Genomic DNA, 23,450 nt, shown 5'->3' on the forward strand with positions numbered 1-23,450 from the left:
TAGTGTAAGGTTATCAACCTGTAGTAACTACTGGCAAATTTCAGGGCAACCATACTGTGCTCTTAATAAGATAGTTTAAGAAGATGATTGTTCAGAAAGGAAAATCAACGTTTCTGTGCAAGGGAAGCACTCTAATGGTAATGTGAACAGACTTTACATGGTCCACCAGGATTTTGTCACTGATAATCTGTTTTATCTGGAAGCGGATGTGCTTTTATGATGTTGGGCAAAAGTACAAAAACGATACAAAAGAGATAAAAAAATCATTCGGATGTTACACTGCTATCAAGACTTGACTGGCAAAAGCTTCCTCCTATATGTTCCTTACAAGTTAACTGTGCTCCAGAGGATACTTTTCAACTTGAGAACACTCAGAAGAGAAGAATGCTATAAAAAAATTATTATAAAATGAGTGATAAAAATCTATGTGCAGCTATTTAAAGCAACAGTGGTTCTCTGGGAACTGGAACTCAGCCCAAAAGAGCTGCTGGAATATCAGACAATTGGTTTAAGAAAACTAAAGAACAGTTCACCATAAATGGGAGATTTTAACTACAGGAAAAGATATGTATTGCAGAACTGCTGTTGGTCAAAAGTGAAAGTGATGTTATACTCCACATTTTACTGTGTTGTTCAACAGTCTGCTTTATAATACTTTTTGGGGTTGAGTTGAGGGAGAAACCAATCATATCTGATCTTCTAAAAATTATGTAAAATACACTAACCTAAAGGTGCTATTGTACCTTAGAATATAAGCTATAGGTAACTGCAGTTGCATATTTCAGGAGAAAATTCAGGATGCAGAGCTCAAACAGGATACAGATGGAACCAAGTGAAAGGCTGATGGATCAAGAGGAATGAGCAAAGTAGGTGTTTCTTCTATATCCTATCATTGGAGAGAGGGGGAGGGGAGAAGAAAGGAATAAAACCGTTTGCACATGTGGGTTAAATTTGGCAAACACTTCAAGACAAAAGGGAAAAGAACTGTTTGAAGTATTTGGGGGGTTGAAATTGTTGGAGCTTTTCTATTTGGTTGGGTTATTTTAAGCACTTTAAATTTTAGGAGAAGCATTCCCTGTCAAAGACTAGTTTTGAAAAAAAAAAAAAGTCTTAAAGATTTAAATTGGAGGGAAAGGGGGACATACAACTCTTAGCAAGGTGGGGAACTTCTAGAAAAACTCAAGTTTTATGGTAGGTACTTTCTGGTCTGGATAATCACTCAGTGTTTGTCTTTTGATTTGGAATTGGTTAGTTCTGTCATGTCCAGTAGTATTTTCCTTATGAGGAAGCAGAATCCTCTCTATTTCTTCATCAAGGCTACTGTTTGTTCTGTAATAAATCATAAAAATTAGTGTCATGTTGAAGGAAACATAGAAAGAACTGTATTTGGAGCAGTGCTGTTAGAGATACAGTACTGCCACATAGTTAGAGCTGTTCCTGCTGCCTCATAAGAGTCAGGTTTGGGGGGATTAAATTTACAAGTCTCTGATTTTAAAATTGCATCATTTGTTTTAATCTAGCTGACCCAGAGGAGGAAAAAAACAAAACAGCAGCACTGACAAGCTTATAACCCTCATAGTATTTGTTTTCAAAACTCAGGTTACACGCACTGCAGTTTTTATGTCTGCTGTTAGTATTTGCTATTTGCTCTATGGGACAGAAGGAAGAAAGAAACAGGAAAAAAATACCCAGTCTTTAAATCCAGCCACATTCTAGTCTGTTGAGTCTGGGTTTTTTATGGAAAACTTCTTTGACAGTGTGAAGAAAACTCTGGGTTTTGAAGTGAATGAAATAAAAGTAATCATAAAAGATCCTGCTACATGATGAATTCCCTCACAGGCAACATGAGTTAAAAGGCTGTTCAGCAGCCTTGTTGAAGGAGTAACCAATACAACTACTACAGTTTTCAAAAACATCTTTCTCAGGAGTGAATTATATACTTTATATGTTAAATTTCCTATCACTGAGTCTCAGTCTTATTTCAGAATAACCTGCCTACAACATGATGAAGATTCTCACACTCTTAATTTTCATAGAGGTAAAAAGGACCAGTATGACAGCATGGCCTGACCTTACAGCATGGGCTGTTCATCAGGCTGCTACACTAATATTTAATAGATGGCACTAAAATGTAACAAAAGTATACAGCATAACAGACTCGGGTCCATGTAAACCTAGTCAAAAGTTTATGTGTGGGATTTACACTCCTGGTTTTGAAAGTTTTCAAAAGATTCATGTTTTAAATTTCAGCCTTTGAAAGTCTCTCTCTTACATTGCAGCTCCACATCAGAAGGCTGGGATATTTAGCTCCCCACCTATACAGGTACTAAATGCAAGGGTGTGTAGGATAGCAAACACCCAAACTGAGGTTACTACAGACCTCAGCACTGCTTGCCTGGTGTTTTTCTGAAAGATGGGATGCTCCTCACTTGCAGAATCTGCTTTAGCATCCATCCATTTGACAGAAATACGTTGTCCTGGTTGATCCCTGCTGCCAGAAAGAGGTGCTGGCCAGCTGAGCCACTGAGAGCACAGACTGACGGGACTCAGACCTTGGGGATTACCTCCAGCTAGGGCCGTCCTGGCACACTGCTGCTCTGCCTTGACACCCTGAAGATAACCTCCTGCAGGCCAGTCCCTCCCTGGCAGGAACCCAGGATTGCCCTATGCTCTCTGTATGGCTGAGCCACTAGAATGACCCTCATTACCGTGGCTTTGTCACAGTGAGCTTTTCTGTGAACAGAAATCCTTCTAAACAGAAGTCAAAATATACTCACCTGTGTCTCTATTACCATCCTCACTGCTGTAGTCACTCAGGGGGAGGTACTGTCAGAATTGCAGCTGTTCTTGAGGAGTGGTTTTGTTTTCTTCAATCATCATGAATTTTCAGTGAGTTCCCAGCAGTGAATTCAGTGCTTGACATGCTCGCAAGTGTCCCATTGTTTGGTTGTCAGTGTTTGGTTTTTTTTTTTCATTATATGTTACAAAAAGAGAGCTTTCTGTCCAGAAAACAAGTAGCTCCATCCATCTCTCATCTCAAAGTGATTCAGGCTGATGATTATATGGCCGTCAACTATTCTTCAAGAGCCTTGATGACTACTTAATTTACTGGGGGAAGGGTTTATTTGGTTTAGTCTAAATGAACAAAAATGGTGTCTCTGCTGGGTGTTTGTAATAGCCAGTGACACTCCACAGCCAGGGGTTGGTTGTCGTTTTTTTGTTTGGTTGGGTGTTTTTTTTAAGCACGCGAAAAGAAAATCTTCCTTTACCCCTGAGATGGAGTTTATTTAGTCAGAGATGATGAGGAGTGAATATAGGTAGACCTTTGGTTTAATGTCTAACTGTCCTTACATGACACTTCAAATGCTGCATCATCTGGTATTTAGCTCTTCACTTCATGACTCTGCAGGTGTAGGAAGCCCATACCCCCCATGGCAGTGTCTTGTCAGTGGGCAAAGCATGGGAATGGGAGTAACACCGGAGCTAAGCCTCTCCCTCCTGACAGCTCCACCCTGGGTTTTGCAGCTGCGTTAATGATGATTGAGGCATCTGAGTGCTTTCTAACCAAGCAAGAAGCTCCTCTGCCCTCACAGCAATTAGACCATTCAGATGACCATGCTTTTGCTCCTACAAAACCTTCCAACCCTTACACCTAAGCGTATCCAACCACACAGTTAAAACAAATGCCACTGAGGGGAGGAGGGAGTGTCAGGAGGAACTTGGGCAATTTGTGCTGCAGAGGTCTGCTCAATGAATACCAAAGTACAGGTGGGAGGAGAAACTTTAAGACTGGGAATGCCCCTGACTGTCCAGTGAACAACTTCTTTGCCAGTTACTGGGATGCTAGGAGTGACAGATTTGTGTCTGTTCAGTCATAGACCTGCAGATCTTAAGTGACTGCTTTAGCATCCAGGCTGTTGTGTAGTGGGGTGCACCAAGAGTCTACCACTATCTGTGCTTTACTTTTAAAGCAGTTGAGGCAAGGCTGTAGTCAGGTGAAGAAATGCCTACTTCAATCAGGCTGAAGTTCAGCATCTCATAAAGCATTAAGGCTGGGTAACTGTGGTGACAAGGCATGTAGACACCCCAAGGCTTTTGGGTGGCAGTATTGGTACCTAACTGGTTTACGTGCATACAGGCAGGGCTAATGAAACATGTTTCGTGGCTGTAGGTGACAAGAGGAGGAAAATGATATCTTTTGAGTTAAAGACAGACATGATAGTATGATGTTTCTAGGGTAGAAATGTTTGGATGTTGGATGATAGGAAATGCTGCTGTCTGAAAAGGGGTGACTAAAAAGAAGAATCTCTGCCTTGGAGTACAGATGGGCATGCTCACTTTAGTCCTCAGAATGAAGAGTGGTGAGTGAACATCCTGGGCTCTCAGCTGGGCAGCCTAGGGCAGCAGTGTAGCAGAGAAAGGGGCTGTTTGGGAATGTTGTAAGCCACCTGCAAGAGCAGCAACTGCCAGGACATTTTTCAGGAGCTGAGAATTTGGGGGAAGCTTTTTGCCTTTTTAATCCCTGTCTGTAGTGTCATGCTGGATGTGATGCTGGGGTTACTGCAGCATTGAGTTGGTTTCCTCTGTCTGTCACTAACCAGTCACTGACAGGGAATTTAAGCCCCACGACTTTCTGTGGCGGTTCATTTTTCCTTGCACTTGTTGCAGACACAACTGTACCAGTTGGTGATAGTGCATGTATTTTGAGGAAAAGATTACCATCTTCTTGGTTTTGAGCAACTGCAGCTTCGTAAATTCTCTGTTTTTAATTCAGCCCTAACTGCCTTACCAACTGAGGGAGTGAGGGGAAGGCAAAACCTTTTTAGTCATCTAATACAAAACCAGCTAAAGCAGAAAGTTTATTTTTATTTCTGAGGTCATTTACATCTCTCAAATTCAAATTTTAGAACTCCAGTGGCTTAATTCTAGGTAGCACCCCCAGCTCCCACAGAGCCTGATGTCTTGCTCTTAATTCAGTCCTGGGGTGTTACTGAGGAAGGCCAAATAATTGCTACGCAAAGCTTCAAAGCTCTGAACGAGTCTTTCCACCAGAGGTTTCCCACCAGCAATCAGGCAACAGCTTTCTGGCTTGATGCAGCTGCCCACCCCGTACACATGCTGTACTACCACAGTAAACACGCTCTGACACAAATCTGCTGCCTCCTTCCTGGAAAGGAGAAGGGGCAGGACCATAGACGTGCCCCAAAACAAGAGTTCAGTTATTTACTGCTAACCGGGAACAACATCTGAGGCTCATGGTGATCTTGTTTTTCAGAAATCAAGTAACTCTTGCTACCGTAAGACTTCTGATCTGAGAAGGAGGCAAGAACAGCAGGCCCATCAGGAAGGCAGGCTTTGAGGCAGTGCTTGTTTACATTGCACAGCCTTAACCACTTCTGTATTGCTCTTCTGAGAACCTGCCGCAGGCTGGCGTGACACAAATGAGAAGCACAAACAATGTGATACAAACCTGGCCACTTGTGCACCCATGTCTTCATCTTTCAGGTCTGCTCTGCACCTGGCCAAAACTTGGGCTGTCTGAGACCTGAGGACACCGCTGCAGCCAACAGGAACACTTACTGGCTCATTTCAGCTGCTTTCTGTTTGTTTTTAACTACCGAATCATAAATATTTTGAAACCTTATGAGACGAACAAACTTCTAGGAAGACAGCTGAGACTTCTCTGAAAAGATGAGGCCTGCAGGCCCGTTTTTAGCAGCTGCTACAGTGTGTGGACATAATTAATAATTTGTACAATATTTTATAAAATGTTTTAATCCATTTTTATAATTGAACATCTTATTTACAGACTGAAATACCAATAAACTTAATTGGATTCTTACTTTCTTTGTTCTGCCCTTACGAATTCAAAGGATAACAGGTGCATGGGTAAGAGGGAAAAGGGGATTGTTTCCATGTCCTCCACAAGCAGGCTGTGCTTCTGTTTATAAGCTCATTACCAGAATCTACCTGGGTGCTTAAGTTTTACAAGGTATTGTCACTATAAAAGCGAGAGTCCCAACAACTCTTCACCCATCCAAAAAGTATGACTGTGAAATATTCCATATAATGTGGAAGAATTTCTATAGAGCAAGTTTCCCTTCAAAACATTCACTGGATTAAAGCCTTTAAGGGAAAGGAACCCTTAGTTAGTCCAGATCAGCCTTCAAGTGAGGTGCCCATCTTTCAGTACTGAAGTGGTGATGCTAGACTTTTCCACCAGCAAATCTTAGCAGTCTCACAACACCAGCTGAACTTTGCTTCAAATTATTGAAGATGGAAACACTTGGAGGATACATTGGGAGGGCTTTTTCCTGATAAACTGTGCACTTGTGGTTTTAAAAACATTACTTTCCCAATACTAACCTGTGTTAGAAGGAATTTATCTGAATAGTTTGTAAGTAGTGTTGGGTAAACTAAGTAAAAATTTTCTGCACCTGTTACCTTTAGTGTAGTTGTAGAACTGCATTAGTAAAGGGGGGGGAAAGTACAAAGAACAGTTTCCCATTAATAAAGTTACCTCAGCCAGCATGAGCGGATAGAGTGTAACAAAAATAGGAGTGACAGCACATGCACTAAGTTATCATTTGTTGTGGGACAAATCTTTCCTTCCCTTGTATTTTAAGAATTATTAGTGGTAGAGCCCTAACTTCAAAGTGGGGTTTCCTCCCTATTCCAATTTCCTGCCATATTAAACTGCCAAACACATCTCATTGCCTCACTGAACTATTTCATCAGTATGCCAATACATGTGCTTAAACCATGTCACCAGTAGGACAATAAACATGCTCTCTGGGTTTTTCACAGTAATCAGGCTGACAATTTGTTAAGTCTCACTACTTTATAGATGGTTACACAGGTAAGTCTATACATTTATAAATGTAGGAATATGCAAGTGTCTTTCTTACTCTTTATTTTTTATTATTCCACAGCACAAATCTATGTTTAAATAGGAGAAAGCGCCTACAGGCTATATGCACAAAGTGCTTGGGCACCTACTCCCATCACTTAGGTTTCACTGAGATCCTGGAGTTGGCTATGCCCCAGGCTACGGCACAGCTGGACCCTCAACCTTTCTGGACCTGCCTCACCTACCAGCTTCTGGTGGCTGTGTGCAGAGCACTGCTGTCAGCCACCTGTGTGCACATACGTGTTTGATTTCAACAAAACATCGAGTATACACAGCTGGAAGGAGGTTTTCATACTCTTCCCAGGTGTATCCTCAATTCATTATGTTGCTGGCAGTCTAGAAGGAATCGATTTCTCTGCAGCAGCTACTCTACTTTGTAGCAAATAATTAGTCATGAAGCACAGACAGTAACCAGGTCTACCTGTCTTATGATCCGTCCACCTCCACCTTCTATACGTAGGCACAAGGAAGCTTAGTTTTACAAAGTTTACAAGTGCCAGGGCAGGTAAATCAAATCCAGGAACTCCCACATCTGCAGCCAGAGCAAGATCCTGTGACATGGGGTGTAGGCTGACCAAACAGTCCTGCCACTGCTGCAGCCAAGTCCTGCTGACTGTCCTTCTAGTGCCACTGGGTCATGCTCTTTCCTATCACAAGGTGGAGCAGGAAAAAATAAAAGGTGCTGGCAGGGGAAGAGGAGGGAGGGGAATGACCTTGAGGAAGCACCTCTCTTCTAGGGAGTTCTTGTCTGAGAACTGAGCTGAAACTCAGATGGCAGATGCTTTAGGAACACTCAGCCCTCCTGACTGGTTCAGATAGCCCTGGACCAGCCTATGGGCTTCAAAGAGTCCCACCACAAAGTGCCCTGCAAATCTCACCTCCCCATTTTTCTCTCTCCTTACTCTAACACATTACCTAACTGTGGGTTGGGAGGCTATGAATTGTACTAGATGATAAATCACTTAAATTGTGGGTGTTCTGACATGAATATAGCCCTGTGCAATCATTATTTGAAAAGTGTAACCCAAATTTACAAGTGACATAAACCTTGTAAAGTTAACGTGAACCACCTGTATGGAAATAGCCTCACTCCAAAGCATCTTGCTTAGTCATAAAAACTTGGCTGTTGTTTCTTTTGACAATACTGTAACTTAATAATTTACAAGCTGAAACTGATCACCCAGCATTTGAAACGTGTCACAGCAAGTTACAATTATCACTAGGACTTCACAGCAAATAAAACTTGTAACTAAACATGCACAGATCATTATATATACAGTGATAAAAAAATAACGATGTACATTTTCTCATAAGAAGAAATTAAGTAAATTCTTTGTGCATTTCAGGATTCAAACATCTAACCTATATAAAATTACTTTGAAATATGAAGTAAATCTTTAACCCAAAACTTGAGAAATCTTTTGTAATCTGCAATATAGCTTTCTCATTTCAGTTTTTCTTTCTCTGGCACAGAACAACTTAGGAATTTTACCCTCTAAGATATTCAATAGTAATGTGCAGATATAAAAAAATACGTCCTTTGTGGCAAGCTTGAACATATATATATATATATATATACACACACACACACATACATATATATATATATATATATTTACAAACCTCCAGAACAAATTAGCATTAAAAACCACAGAAGTAGCAGATTGACATAGTGCTTTATTTAAGCTGTCTGTACGAAGGAAAATAATGTGCATCCCTATCATATACGTGTAAAAATACTAAGGATGTACAGTGTACAAAAACAGTTTCTTGTAGTTATTTCACATCCTTGTGGGTCATACACTTAAGGAAATAAACAGTTTAAGTATGACCAACAGCAATATGGTTTCTTGGGTTCATAGTTGTGTCTGCTTAATATCCTTAACCATATGACTAGATCTTGCGTGGATCTAATGAAAGAACTAGCAAGATCAAGAAATGTCACAAACTCTAAAGCTACAGGGAGGTAATTCAATTACCAATTTAGAGGTTTTTATTTAAATAAATACTTTACATTTCATGCTTGCCTGTAATGCACTACCAGGAGCAAGATAAGGAAATTCTACTGTAGACAGTACAAACAGTAGCAGCAAAGTGTGTACATTGAGGTGTAATATATAGACCCTGCAGTTAGTAAGGTAAGACCTTACTTTTGTACTCTAGGAGAAGCACATGGCCCCTGCAAGAACAGTCAGCTTTAAGAAGCTGCAAGTAAAGATGGAAAAAACCTCATAAAACAATACTGGAATAAATGTTCTTTAAGCAACAGGAATGTAGTGGAAGATGGATTAGTGTGGAAAGCGAAGCTGTGTGCAAAACTGCCAAAATCCAAATAGAAATGACCTATTTCCTCCAAGATGGCTGCAGTACAAGAGGGCATACTGTGTATCATGGAAGTCAGTACAAGCTGGAGTCAAAGTCTGAAATGTACTGTGCTTGAAAGGCTCACCGAGGTAACTAGCCACTACATCCTGTCCAAATCCAACCGTGACTGCAAACAGCAAAAGAAGAGCTTAAAAAGTTTCTCTCAGCACCAAGCAGTGCTTGCCCATCTGTCTTTCAGCTGGTAAGAGAGAGATTCCCCCAACCATGGGCAGCACAAAGTGGCTGCTGACTCTCTCTGTGGCATAAACTTGATCAATAATGTTTTGGAAGGCAGGCACTCCGATGCAAAGTGAAGTCTTAAAAAGTTTTCAAATAATTCACTGACAAATATTTACTGCAAACTGCATCCTAACTAGCTACGTGACAGTGAGCTAATAAGCACAGGGTTTCTTCTGCACGCGAGGAACGGCTGGCCAGAGGCACAGTGCCAGTTGGTCATTAGCTAGAGGTGCCCTGTGTCAAGAAACTTATTGCTATTACAAGCTGAAAACATAAGGGGAAAAACACAGGCCTGTAACACAGATTTTGAATCACCACAGTTCTAGTCTGTAAGTATGAGGCCTTTGCAGAGAACTAATTAATGCCCGTTTATAAAGTATTCAGTTATTTCAGTCAATCACTCTGTCAGTGTAGACACCTCTACACTACTCCATGGTGCAGGACAGGCCTGCAACACATTTGCTGTGTTCCTCTCTCCCTGTAGAAGGATAATCTCTACACATTTAGTGTTACATAATGAGATCCTACGTAGCTAGAATGTACACCATGATACATTTCTGACTGATTATCTATCCACTGCTAAAGAGAAAACATGAAACATGAAAAATTGTCTAAATTAGTCTGCGTCTTTAGCTGCCTTGCTAAAATGCCCATCTACCCCTTGACCGTCCCAGCATGTGCACTGCCAGCAGTGGGCTTCATGCTAGGGCATTCAGCTCTCTGCATCAAGAGGCTAAGGCATCAGCGTAGGAACATCTCTCAGACTCATCTTCTCACTCACACAATGCAGCCAGCAATACTCCACGATATCACAGTTATGAGAACTAACAAGATCCAAACGCAGAGATACTTAGAATGATAATCCCACGGAGTCAGGGCTTGCAGATGTTAGCAAGGGCAGGTACACGCTATCACTGCACTGCGCAACCTCCTGACTCCTAGCACCAAAGGGTTTATTATTAAGATTATCATTGCTGCAGATCAAAGCTAAAGTTATGCACACATTCTGTTAGATACAGATCTTTGGAAATGGAAAGACGATTTCCAATCATCAGTGGGGTGTCTCTTGCGATGTTTTGAATTCAATCGGGTACCACGGTTACATGTAACATGCCGGGTTTCAGGACCCTTTCGGTGAGGGCAAACCTTTTTTGAGAATGGCTCATCCCAGAAATTTACTATTTTAATTATTAAAGTGCTTTTCTTGTAATCACTGTGGTCTCATTGTTCAAATGCAATTCCTTCATATAGAACAGAAATTTTCTGCTGTGCTGTCAGGCTCTTGTATTACATTTATCCTCAACGCAGCCCAAGATGTAGCTTTTTTCATTTGCTTGTTTTTAACTCTTTGACAAATGAGGTTGGAATTTCTCACCTCCATTGCCAAACAATTAAAAGACAGCATTTCGTTCATCAAAATCTGGTTCTAAGCAATATGTACAATTTCAGAGCCTTGTTAAAATTTCCACGTGGGAGAAAAGTGCATTATTCCCTTCAGCTTGTACAGTCCTTCCATATATTAAAAAATTAACTGCTATAAGCCTGTTCTATCTAAGATGTAAGCAGCATTTGCAAACATGACACATACAATCCTTATCTCTAAAAATAAATACTACTGCAGTGTAACAAAAAACAAAGAAAAGAAGAAGAAAAGGAATATTCAGAGTTAAACACCTGGAGAAAAGGCTAATTCACAAACTCAAAAATGAGTGAGGCAAACATCTGTTTACCTTGGTGCACACATTTTGGTGAGAAGCAATGCCATTATGCCTGTCTACATTCTTCAGCCATCAGAGGTGATGTATATCATGAAAGAAAAATAAAAGCATGAGAAAGATGTTATCTGGTGCAAATTGTAAGACCCTTAAACAACTTGAACTGCTGCTTTTATGCCTTCATTTCTGGCATTTATAATTTTTGATTCTCCATGATTGCACATGAACCTGGAAGTTCTAAGTGGCCGGCTGGGTAAGCCCAGCCCTTCTGCGTCTTCTGTAGTATCCAACAGTAATTAAAAAATAATATATATATATATTTATATATATCAACAGTTTAAGTCCTCAAACATTTCCCAAATTCCAGCCAGATGTTAATGACAGAGACCTGCTTCAAGTAATGATATGCCTAACAAAAACTTTGCATATGTACATCACCACCCCTGTGTTTCCTTATTCTAACCAGCACAAACAGATGCAAGAAAATGTTACAGGCTAGTCTGCTCAGACTAATTACAATTTGGATTCATCTTCTGGAAGAAGATAAGGTGAACCAATATGTTTTTTTGTTTAGCCTCCACTGTGAGGAAAAATAGATGACTACTTGTGCACAAAGTGTACAATGCTGAAGTCAAGTCATCTACCTCCAAAGAAACTGTTAGTAACTTCTTGATGTATGCTGCTATTGTACTGAGACTGTGGGCGGCAGCAGCAACGGGAGCATAGTAGAGAAAATCTCGTATTTCATGCAAAACCAAAATGGATTTTAGGTAGGTTTGGGAAAGAAACTTGTTCAGTTTGGAATGGTCTCTGAAAGTGCCCCTGCTATCTTAAACAGTATCTAGTACTGGTGGTGATGTTCAGGAATCATTTTCAGTGATAAACCTAAGATGAGAGTGAAGCAGCAGAAAAAAAAAGTTATTCTCGTCCACTTGCAGAGTAGGAAAACTGGGGGAAATGCGGCCGCCTCTCATTGTCCATGCAGTCCATACCATCCTCGTCATCTGTATTAAGGCAGAATTTCAAAATGTCATTATATTTGCAGCAAAATACTATTATTCACCTGATATGCAGTATGTCTTTCAGGGTTCAATGGTGAAGGTAAAGGCTCAAGTTGAAGAGAGACACTAGTCACACATAAGCTTATGCTCATATTGCAGAGTGAAGCTCACTGAAAGGGTATCTTTTCAGTAAGTCATCACTGATTTCAGTGTGGGTTGGGTTGGTGGTTTGTTTTATTATGGCTATCACCTGAGAACTTCAATCTTTACTGCCCATTGTAGGCTAATCAAAACATCTAGCTTCTAGCATTATGGAAGACTGAAGCAGCCAGTTTTCATTGTTTCCTAAGCTGAGTTCAGGAAATCACAATCTTACTGTAGATCCATTAAAATATTCCTCCAATTTAAAGGGAGCTAAAAGGAAAAGCAGCTGCAAAATTAATAATCTGTGCAGGCTGTATGTATTTCAATTCTTAAGTATTATTTTTCAGTAAACTATTTTTTACAGTATTTACTGGGATCAGTGGAAACAAGGACTAAGCCAAGTTCATAAATATTTTTATTTACATAATTCCTGCACTGCTGATGGGAACCAAGCACCAGATGTTGCCTAACTCTGAGAATTTGGATCTACATTCTCACATGGATTTTTTTAACACTGCTTATTTGTAAAGACTCCTATTGAAACTGTTACTCTACTAATGCGACCTTTCAGAATTATGTATCTCTTGTATCTTCATATCTACATATAAAAATTAGGGTCAGTGCAGCTCTGAGCAATTGGTATGATTAGCCTGCTTGATTTCAACAGTGCCTCTCAGTTCTGGAAGTTCAAATACCATCTCCCTTTCGCACTGTCAATTTAAAGTAGGTTACTGTACAGAGCCTGGGTTTTTTTTGCTATCAGTTTCATTGCTGTAGATACAAGATACAGTTTCAGAATTCACTTAGCATTTGTAAAACTTTGATATATAAATAACTGGCCTAAATGGCATGAAAATTATTTCTGTAATTTCAATGATAACTTTCTGATGCCCAGTTTCCAACCCTCCATCCCTAAAACAGATTTTAACCCCTTTTCACATAATCACCTCAGTCCGAGGTGATACCATATTGTAGGTAACACAATTACTTGTAGATTTTAAAAGAAAAATAATTAAAAGTAATTTCCTCTTGCAATACCCAGAAAAAGGAAAATCCCACGTGGTCCTTGAATCACTGCAGTGCACTAAAAAAGGCTGCAATTTTCCAGATCTACCTAGCATGATGAGATTCGCCTTTGTGCTGCTGGTGATGCTGCTTACCACAGCTTCAGATAAAGCAGCACTGCCATCTTTCTGGGAGGGCTTCCCATGTCGGCCATGTGGCAGCTATCTCTGTCCTGCTGCTGGTCATCACCTCTCATTTTATCTTTCTTATAACTGGGGTGGGCATGCAGCCCATGCTAAGTTTCATGCTGCAGTAGCCAGACCAATAACAGAGGCCAGGATAGGTACTTTAGGCAGGTAGGTTGTTTCCCTGCATTGGTACTGATGACCTGTTTTAAATTCAATAAATTTAAAGATGAAGTCTTTGCAGCATAAACATACTTCGTATTGCTTCAACCTTAGATGCATAAGTAGCTGTTGTCACTGCCTGTGCGATATTTCAAGACATTTGGAGTTTATGATACTGAATCAACAGACTCCAAATTAATTCAAGTTTTAGCAAAATTTGTTCAAATTACAAATACAAACAAATTTTTATAAATATAGATGGAAGGTGAAAGGTTTGTATTTTTCACAGCAGGAAGACTTAAAATGACTACTCAAACACTAAAAATGCAAAATCCAGAAAATACTCCAGATCCATATATCAACAAAAAACTGCACCCAAACCTGGGAATCCTAAAAACACCCCAAAAATGAACTAGCTCTGTGAAAGGCTGATCAATCTTAACTGAAGCCTCTACTGTTTGCCTTTGTAATCTTCCTTCCCATCCTCCAATTTAAAAAATTAAAATAACAATCTCACTTACAAAGGAAGTTTGTCCAAGAACTCAGCAGCAAGATTTTAGCTGCTCTGGCTTGGTAAGTAACTGTTAAGCCAATCAGATCATGATTCTTGTATGTGTAGTAGAAGACTGTAACAAAGAAACTCTTGTGCAAGGTTGTCCTGAAGGGTCAAACCCCAAAACATGCCCTAACCCAGACAATGGGCTAAGCACTTGTGAGTGTGGAAACCTGGGACACTTCCCAGGGTCCAGATGGTCCAGATAAACATGTAGAACATGCAATTAACCTTGTAACACACCTGTGAACTGTGTATGCCCCTGGCCATGTTTGGATAGGCCCCATTCTATAGGTTCAACTATCAGGTCTCTTTGTTACCAAAGGGTACCAATTAACTGTCTTGGACAGTATTTAAGCCAGCTGAGAAGGCAGGCAACTTGCCTTGTTCTCACCCAGACAGCAAAAAGAGCCAAATGCTGCTGGAATAGCAGCTGAAGGACAGTCCTAACAGTCAACAACTACACCCAGGCCTTGCATCTGGACCAAGGCAGAAAGGGAAAAGCTCCAAGAGAACTGAATCCCAGAAGAGCCATGGAAAGGCTACAGCCTGGTGATGGAGCACACAGGAGAGGCCCCCTAGCCCTCTCTGAGCCAAGGGCAAGCTCCAGACTATGAACTGAGCATGAGAGGAGAGAGGCCCCCTAGTCCTCTCTGAGCCAAGACATTTTTCTTTCTTTTTCTCGTTTTTTTTTTTTCTCCTTCTTTTGGTCTTCAAAGTATTTTAAAATACACCTAACTCACTAAACTTAGACAACCTACCGAGGCCACTAGCAATGTCCATATCCTTAAAGTAGGGTCCATGTTCCAAGTACCTTACAATTAGGACTGGGACCTTGACTGCCAACCAGAAACATTTGAAGCTGGTGTTTTCTCTTATTTAAAAATAAACCAAAAACAAATAAACCAAAAAAATCCCCAGAACAACAAAATCACATCAAAAGTACCCCTGGAATCCAGCTTAGTGAGTGAATATTCCATGCTTTTTAATTGCTCCTTATTTTGTACTTAACCCTTTTAAAGAACACTGTCATTGGGAGTTCTCTTACACATTTCCATGTAAACTTTGTTATTAGCAACAATGAGAATAGCTTTTCCATTCAAACAGAAAAAAAACTTCCACAGTGCTTCCTTATAGACTGATTATTTTTAAGTTACGCTTATGCATAATTTCTGACTTACATTTTTCAGGCGGCGTTATTGTAATAGTCTGAGCTGTAAATTCTTCATCAAAATACCTGGTGTCTGTCTCAGACGTAACTTGAGGTTTAAAAGGAGGTACAAGCTGAAAGGGAACAGAAACCAAAATGAAATTACTATACCTGAAGTCAGCCAAATTACTACCAGGAAAACAGGTAAGTTCTTTTTTACTACACTCCAGATTAAACAAGTAGGTCTGTGAAGACATTGCTGTGAGTTGTTACCCATAGTAAGAGATAGAAGCCACTAGAGTCAATCCCAAAAATACTAGTTCAGCTACATTCCCAGTATCACCCACATGACTTGCAGATAAAGTGAGCTAATTGCCTTCAGGCCATTCTGATTACCCACACAGATGTCAGGAAAGGTACCTCTACTGGGTGGTATAAACAGATACAGTAAAAAGAACTACGCAGAGAGCAGAGTAAGCACAGTGTATTTTTTTAATTACTATTTTCAGGGTTAAGGCCTGTATCTGGACTTACCTTTAGAAGAATTTATGTGAATGTGAAAATAAATTTTATATCTGACAAAAGGCCAGTTGATGCTTAAGTGAGTTGCTGGATCTAATCCTGCCTACTACTTTTACAGCACAGTGCAGTATTTCACAGAATCAGTAAGGTTGGAAGAGACCTCAAGGATCATCAAAGTCCAACCTGTCAGCCAAGACCTCATGACCACTAAACCATGTCACCAAGTGCCACATCCAATCCCCTCTTGAACACCTCCAGGGATGGTGACTCCACCATCTCCCTGGGCAGCACATTCCAACAGCTAACAACTCTCTCCGTGAAGAACTTTCTCCTCACCTCGAGCCTAAACCTCCCCTGGCGCAGCTTGAGACTGTGTCCTCTTGTTCTGGTGCTGGTTGCCTGGGAGAAGAGACCAACCCCCACCTGGCTACAACCTCCCTTCAGGTAGTTGTAGACAGCAATGAGGTCACCCCTGAGCCTCCTCCTAACAGTAAATCACAGCTCACAGGCAAGACTTCCTTGTCCCTTCTCTAAACCATCCTAGCTGTTCACCTCATCCACCAGAACAACCACCTATAGGCCAAAGATTTTCACTGTAAGGCATATTGGGTATGGAACATCACACTGCATGGTGCCAGCCCATGATACCACAGTTTAGTTTGTATTATATTGCCAACAGTGCTGGGGTGTTTGACAATGTTTTGGTTAGCAGTTAGGTGCCACCTGCTCATATGCAATTTATGATACACACCTTGAAGATGTGTATCAGTTTCTATATAATAGGTTACATTATGGCTCACTGATATCATCAGAGCTTGCTCATATTATCTCTCTCCTCAATTCCAGAACACCAGCATCAAACAACTAATTTGTTCATTTACCCATTGCAAAGGGAGCAGAGCTGCTGTTAAACCCCCTCCCCTCACCAAGTTCAGTGCACCAGACACAGTTTACGATACACAGTACACATTGCTGTGGCCACCACTGCACATCCACAGTTTTCAGCAACTGAAGATCAGATAAATTCAGTATGAAAAGATTACAATCTTAAGAAAAATTTTCTCTTTTCTCAAGTCATGGACAAGAAACGATGACTTTCCAGTGGAGCAACAGACATGTGCAGCAGAACAAACCACTCTTGCTTTTAAGTAAAGCAGAGACTTTTCATGCTGCAACTGCTACGTGAAGAGAAGGAGAAAACACTCACTGCAGTCTTTAAGAACTGTGATTTAGGTCAAAATAGTTCATGAAACACAAGAGAAAGGTCAGGGTAAGATCATAATATATAGCAATACATGGATGAGCAACTGGACAGGAAAACAATAATGCATTAGCTGACAAGTTTCTTCCTCAAAAGCTTACTGGCTGATTGCTTGTTTACTCTGGGTTTTGGTTTGGTTTGGTTCCCCTTTTTTATTAAATGAACGTGACTAACTACAACTTTAGGCCATCTCATTCTCTTCCTTCACATGAAATGGCTATAAAACTTTGTTTTTGGAAGAGAAGCACAGATCTAAATGACTCTTAAGGAACAAATAATTACAATAATAATTTCAATTGGGTATGAAAAGCACCATTAAAATAAAATTCTTCAATCAGAGATGATGGGAGGAAGTTGGTGCTCCAATTTGATGCTCAGTAGCTAGGCTTAATAGAAAACTATTTATTGCTATTATGCAGTAAATCAGCTGATGAAACTTCAAGGCAGAAGCTTAGCTGTTTGGGGGAGTGAAACAAGTAAAACACATGGAACCCCAGGCTGTAAGTAGAAAGGAGGAACTCAATGCAAATTTATGTCACTGGTGTTGTAGGATTCATCTGTCTTCCAGCAGTGCCCTTCATATCCTGGACATGGAATCAAAGAATTATTTTAGTTTGAAAATACCTTTAAGATCATTGCATCCAACCATTATCTAACTCTACCAAGTCTGATGCTAAACCGTGTCCCTTAGCACCACATCACTGCTTCTTCTAAACACTTCCATGGATGGTGATCAACTACCTCTCTGGGGATGATATGCCAGTGTTTGATAACCCTTTCAGTGAAGAAATTTCTATTAATATCCAGTCTAAGCTTCCCCTGGCACAACTTGAGGCCATGTACTTTCATCCTATCATTTGTTACTAGGGAGAAGAGATCAACACCCAGCTTACTACATCCTCCTTTCAGGTAGTTGCAGAGAGCAATTAAGTCTCCCCCCAGCCTCCTTTTCTCCTGACTAAACAAGTCTAGCTCCCTCAGCCATTCCCCATGAAACTTGTTCTCCAGACCTTTCACCAGCTTCGCTACCCTTCTCTGGAACCAGTCCAGCACCTCAATATACTTCTTGTAGCAGGGCCCCAAAACCGAACACAGTACTCAAGGTGCAGCCCTGTAAATGCTGAGCACAGGGGGACAATCACTTCCTTGGTCCCACTGGTCACATTGTTCCTGATACAGGCCAGGATGCTGCTGACCTTCTTTGACACCTGGCTGACACTGACAACTCATATTCAGCCAACTGTCAATCAACATCTCCACATCTTTTTCTGCCAGACAGCTTTCCAGCCACTGTTCTCCAAGCCTGTGGCACTGCAAGGGGTTTTTGTGACCTAAGTACAGGATCCAATACTTGGCCTTGTTGAATGTCATACAATTGACCTCAGCCCATCAATCAAACCTGTCCAGGTCCCTCAGTAGGCCCTCCTACTCTACAGCAGATCAGTACTCCATCCCATCTCAGTGTCATCTGCAGATTTACTGAGAGTGCATTCTATTCCCTCATTCAGATTTTTAATAAAGATCAATACCAACACTGAGCCCAGGGGAACACCACTTGTGACAAGCCACCAACTGTATTTAACTCCATTCACCACCACCCCTCATGCCTGGCCATGCAGCCAGAGAGAAGTGTTTACCCATCCAAGCCATAAATACTCCAGGAAGACACTGCAGAAGACAGTATCAAGTGTTTTACTAAAGTCTAGATAAAACAACATCCACAGCCTTTCCCTCATTCACTAAGCAGGTCATCTTGTCATAGAAGGAGATTAGGTTCATCAAGCAGGACCTGCCCTTCATTAAGCTGACTGAGCTTGATCACCTGGTTGCACTGCATATGCTGCATAATGGCACTAAGGATCTGCTTCATGACCTTCCCTGGCACCTAACTCTGACTGACAGTTCCCTGGATCCTCCTTATGGCCCTGCTTGTACATGGAACTCGCATTTGACAGCCTCTAGTCAACTGAGACGTCCCTGGTTACCCAGGATTGCTGACAAGTGATGGAAAGTGGCTTGGTGAGTACTTCCAACAGTTCTCTTAGTCCCCTTGGATGTATGCAATCCAGCCCCACAGACTTACGTATGCCTAAAGTGGTGCAGCAGGTCACTAACCATCTCCTCTTGGATTACAGGGGCTTCATCGTGCTCCCCATCCTTATCTTCCAGCTCAAGGGGCTGGGTATCCAATGAAGAATTGGTCTTACTGTTAAAGACTGAAGCAAAGAAGGTACTGAGTACCTCAGCCTTTTCCTCATCCTTGACCACTATATTTCCCCTTGCATCCACTAAAGGACAGAGATTCTGTTTAGTCCTCTTTTTGTTGCTAATACATTTGTAAAAGCATTTCTTGCTGTCTTTAACAGCTGAAGCCAGATTGATTTCTTGTTTGGCTTTGGCCCTTATAATTTTCTCCCTGCATAGCCTCACAACAACTTTGTAGGTGGCCTGCCCCATCTTCCAATGACCACAAACTCCTTTTTTCCCCCTAGCTGCAAGCAAATGTCTCTGTTCATCCTGGCTGGCCTTCTTCCCTGCACTGGCTGAAACTTTCAGCACGTGAGGATGGCCTGTACATTACAAGCAGTGCAATGTAATTACAGTGTAATGCAATTACAAGCAGTAATTGCACATTAAAAGCAGTCAGAAACTTCAGTGACTGCAAAACCAAACCCTTCAACCATGTCACCCTCCACAACAGCTTATGCTGGCATTTATATGAGCTATGCCCTCACATACACCAACCATCACCTACATCCTGTGGAAAAGAGGAAACAGTGACTGAGATTAAAATACACAGAGACAACTCAACAGAAAGCAGCAGGAATGATTCTTAATTATTTCCATACATTTTGCCTCCTTCCCTCACAGCATCATTTTATCAGCACAGTTTTGAGGACGGCCAGAACTGGGAATCAACTCCCTTTGATCTCCACTAGCCCACCAATGCCGAAGCAACTGTGGATAAAATCTTGAGGACATCCCACTTCAGACTTGTCACAAAAGGCACACTTCCTCCTCACCCAAGTAAATTCTTTCTCTGACCTTCATATAATTGTTGGGATACTTGCAAGTTATGATTCCAGTTCTAATGGGAAAAATTTCTAAACTAATTCTTGCCAAGAAATGAGGAACCTGTGTAGAGCTCATGCATCACCTCCAGAAGAAAATGAGAGAAATGCAGTAAAAAATCCCTTCCTAGCAACTTTTCAGAAAAAGCAGAGGCAAAGAGTATGGTATAAATGATGCATGCAAGTGTACATAGAGGGGCCTGGTACTTCAGCACCATGTTCAGAAGACTGGGGACAGAACCATTCAAGATAGATTGTGTAAGCTGTTACACCAACGCATCAGACCATCTACAGAAACTTGGCAATCATCTTTCTGGAGGGGTGCCACCTTTGTTCATTTATTGTCAGATTTTATTTAAAAACAGAAAGTAAATCTCCACAAATTTCAGCTGTAATGAAGTGGAAAGACGAATAAGGTGCAACTGCTGCAGAGATAAATGCTTCAATTGACAGAGTCTGAAAAAGAACTCAGAAGTTTATCTATACATCCCAAGGGAGACTGAAGGGAGACTGAATGACAAAGAACAAAACACTCAACATAAACTACAGCTCTGATGTTTACAACACTAAGATGCCATTTTACAGTCAGCAGAACTTCACATTTGGTGCCCCAAGGTAATAGTATCAAGCTGCTATTGCCACAGATTTTCCCCACTTCTGACCTGAGAAATCAGAAAATCCAAGAGTAACGTGAGCACTACAAGGCACACCCAGTAACCTGTGTCCAAAAGGACTACGATCAGCTTTTGTTAAGCACAGACCCTCTCAGTCTGCAAGAGAATCACACTGCTCTTTCTCAGGTGCCAAGCTTTAGCACAGGACAACATTCCTCCTCTAGGCGTCCATGCAAATTCAGGCAGAACACACACAAACCAGAAAGGAGACTACATTTATCACAATCTCCAGTGCCTGACAATCTACTCTATGGACCAGAAATCCAGATTTTCTGCATTTATGCATTACACACACATACGCATGGATGTGCATTTTGTGTACACAAATAAAGAAACTGAAGTCAAGATTCTGTGTTGATTAAGTGACTATTATAAGAGTTGATGTTCAAGACAAAAATCCAATTTCACGGTCATTTATCAAGCCGAATCTGCCCTGGCCATTTCCAAAGCTTGATGCTGAAAATGACAGCAGAAGCAATATCAAATTCTTAGTGTCTTTATTGTCTCCAGTGAATGGCATTTCCATTTGGCATCTATCAAGAACAGTGTGTGAGAAACACTACGGTTTCTCCACAGTTCAAGACCTGTGAAACTTGCCACCCATCTCCTGGGGAAGAGAAAGGCCAGGTACAATTCCTGACTGTTACAGCCACACAGAGATGAACAGTCAGGCTCTGTTCTACATCTTGAGCGTTCTCACACTTAATGAACAGCTACACAAATACTTCAGTATGAGAGAAAATAGCTAACATTTGCTCAAAGATAATCTGACAGGAATCATTTGTCTTGGCATTGCATAGGAAGTGGCTGAAACTACTTCAAAGTAATAGTGAAGCACTCAATCTGCCAAATGAAAAATATAATGTTCAAAAACATCAAACTGATCTTCCTTCTCCTTTTAATTCTAAGGGAATTTTACTTTCAATGAACTCAAATTGAATAGTACTGTAAAAGCCTTAAGCACCAACAGAATGCAGCTGCATAGTACTCTGAAGAGCTCTACACTATCACCACTGAATAAGCAAAGTAACTAGATTACAGTATCAAAACTCCCAAACACGTCAATTCTTTATGTACCATATAAATACTAGCACGAGCACTGTTGTCTGATTTCAGATTTCATTCATAAGGAATAACTACTTGAATCTCACTAATGATTCAACATCAGTATGACATTCCAAGTTGTGCAATAAAAAAAAAATTCATTGCCATATCCCAACATACATGCCTCTTCCTTATTAATATATTAACATGTATGAGATAAATTCTGCTGTTTTCATAGCTCATGTATTTTGAAAATTTATTATAAAAATAACTACAAAAAAGGTATTACAATAATTATTTGTATCATTATTATATACTGTATTTCAACAATTTCCATCTAGTTTATTCTTCAAGTCTGATGTATATCAAAAACTATGTCAAATGTTACAGCTCTTTCTGATTCTGAAAGATAATTAAGTATTGGTAATTGGGTGTTCATGATTTGATGTCCAGAAATCAAACTTTCAGCTACTTTAAAACTTCCCTGAAGAACCAAAACTGCAAAGGTGTTCAAGATGCTGACAGAAGAGACAGATTAGCCAAAGCGGAATGGTGAAAACAATAAATTCCACTGTGGGAAGAGAATGGGGTCACATCACTGAAATACACATTTCATCACCAGTGTGCTCAGTTGGAAGTGCTCAAAACATTTCACAATTCACAAACAGACTTCTCATCTCAAAAATAAAAAGTATTTGTATTAACAAACTAGCTAATTACTAAATTATCTTCCAAGTAAATAGTCTATTTTCCACATAAACCAAACATTAGCTTACAAAATGCCACAACATTTTAAAAGGACACTTGCAAAACTTTTCTCATAATTTTGTATTTTTCTTACGTTTCCCATGTCCCTCATTTATACATCTTTCAAGCTCCCATCAAAACAAATACTTGGTGACCCTAAAAATCATGTAGAGCTACTTACAATATAAAACTTTAGATAAAGCTTTCAATGTTAGATCATGAAAAGCAGTATTTCAATTAAAAATCTGTAAGTCCTTTAAAATACTGATTTTCTATTCCCAAAAATAATTGTCTGTCCTTTCCCTGATGTTATCTTAGTCACCAAAGGGAACAGGAGCTGATGAGATTTTGCAATCTGTCAGTCAGTATGTCCTTCTCCAATAAATTTTGAATGGCTGGACAAACACACTATGATGGAGAAGGAAGACTAGGTGCATAGACACTTCCCACAGAATAACTTAATCTAGTTTACTAAATAGATTAGAGACATCCCTGTCCTTCCCCCTCCAAATGAGAGTTTCAGCTGAGAGAAAGACAGTAACTGGAGTTGAGCTTCAAGCTAGTCAGTCATCATCCACATCAGGACTGGTTCATCCCCACCCAAATTATCACTGGAAACACAATGAAAAGATAGACTGGTTAGCAGTTTTCTGATCATTCACCACTTCTCATGGCAACAACACAAAAGCAAGTATCATTTCT

The 23,450-nt window shown here is 40.5% G+C and overlaps 2 protein-coding genes across 2 annotated transcripts in view; one reads left to right on the plus strand and one right to left on the minus strand.

Annotated features, from left to right (window-relative positions):
- SDCCAG8 (SHH signaling and ciliogenesis regulator SDCCAG8) overlaps positions 1-836 on the plus strand; it is a 106,889-nt gene extending 106,053 nt beyond the window's left edge. Inside the window, 1 exon segment of the mRNA XM_054396468.1 lies at positions 786-836. Coding sequence (XP_054252443.1) covers positions 786-836 — 51 coding nt within the window.
- A 10,824-nt stretch (positions 837-11,660) lies between these two features.
- AKT3 (AKT serine/threonine kinase 3) overlaps positions 11,661-23,450 on the minus strand; it is a 70,099-nt gene continuing 58,309 nt past the window's right edge. Inside the window, exons 12-13 of the mRNA XM_054399198.1 lie at positions 15,461-15,563; positions 11,661-12,233 (exon numbers count right to left, since the gene is read on the minus strand). Of these exons, the coding sequence (XP_054255173.1) occupies positions 12,148-12,233; positions 15,461-15,563 (189 nt within the window). The 3' untranslated portion in view covers positions 11,661-12,147. The remainder of the gene's footprint in view (positions 12,234-15,460; positions 15,564-23,450) is intronic.

This window comes from Indicator indicator, chromosome 2, assembly GCF_027791375.1.
Source record: "Indicator indicator isolate 239-I01 chromosome 2, UM_Iind_1.1, whole genome shotgun sequence".
Taxonomy (NCBI): domain Eukaryota; kingdom Metazoa; phylum Chordata; class Aves; order Piciformes; family Indicatoridae; genus Indicator; species Indicator indicator.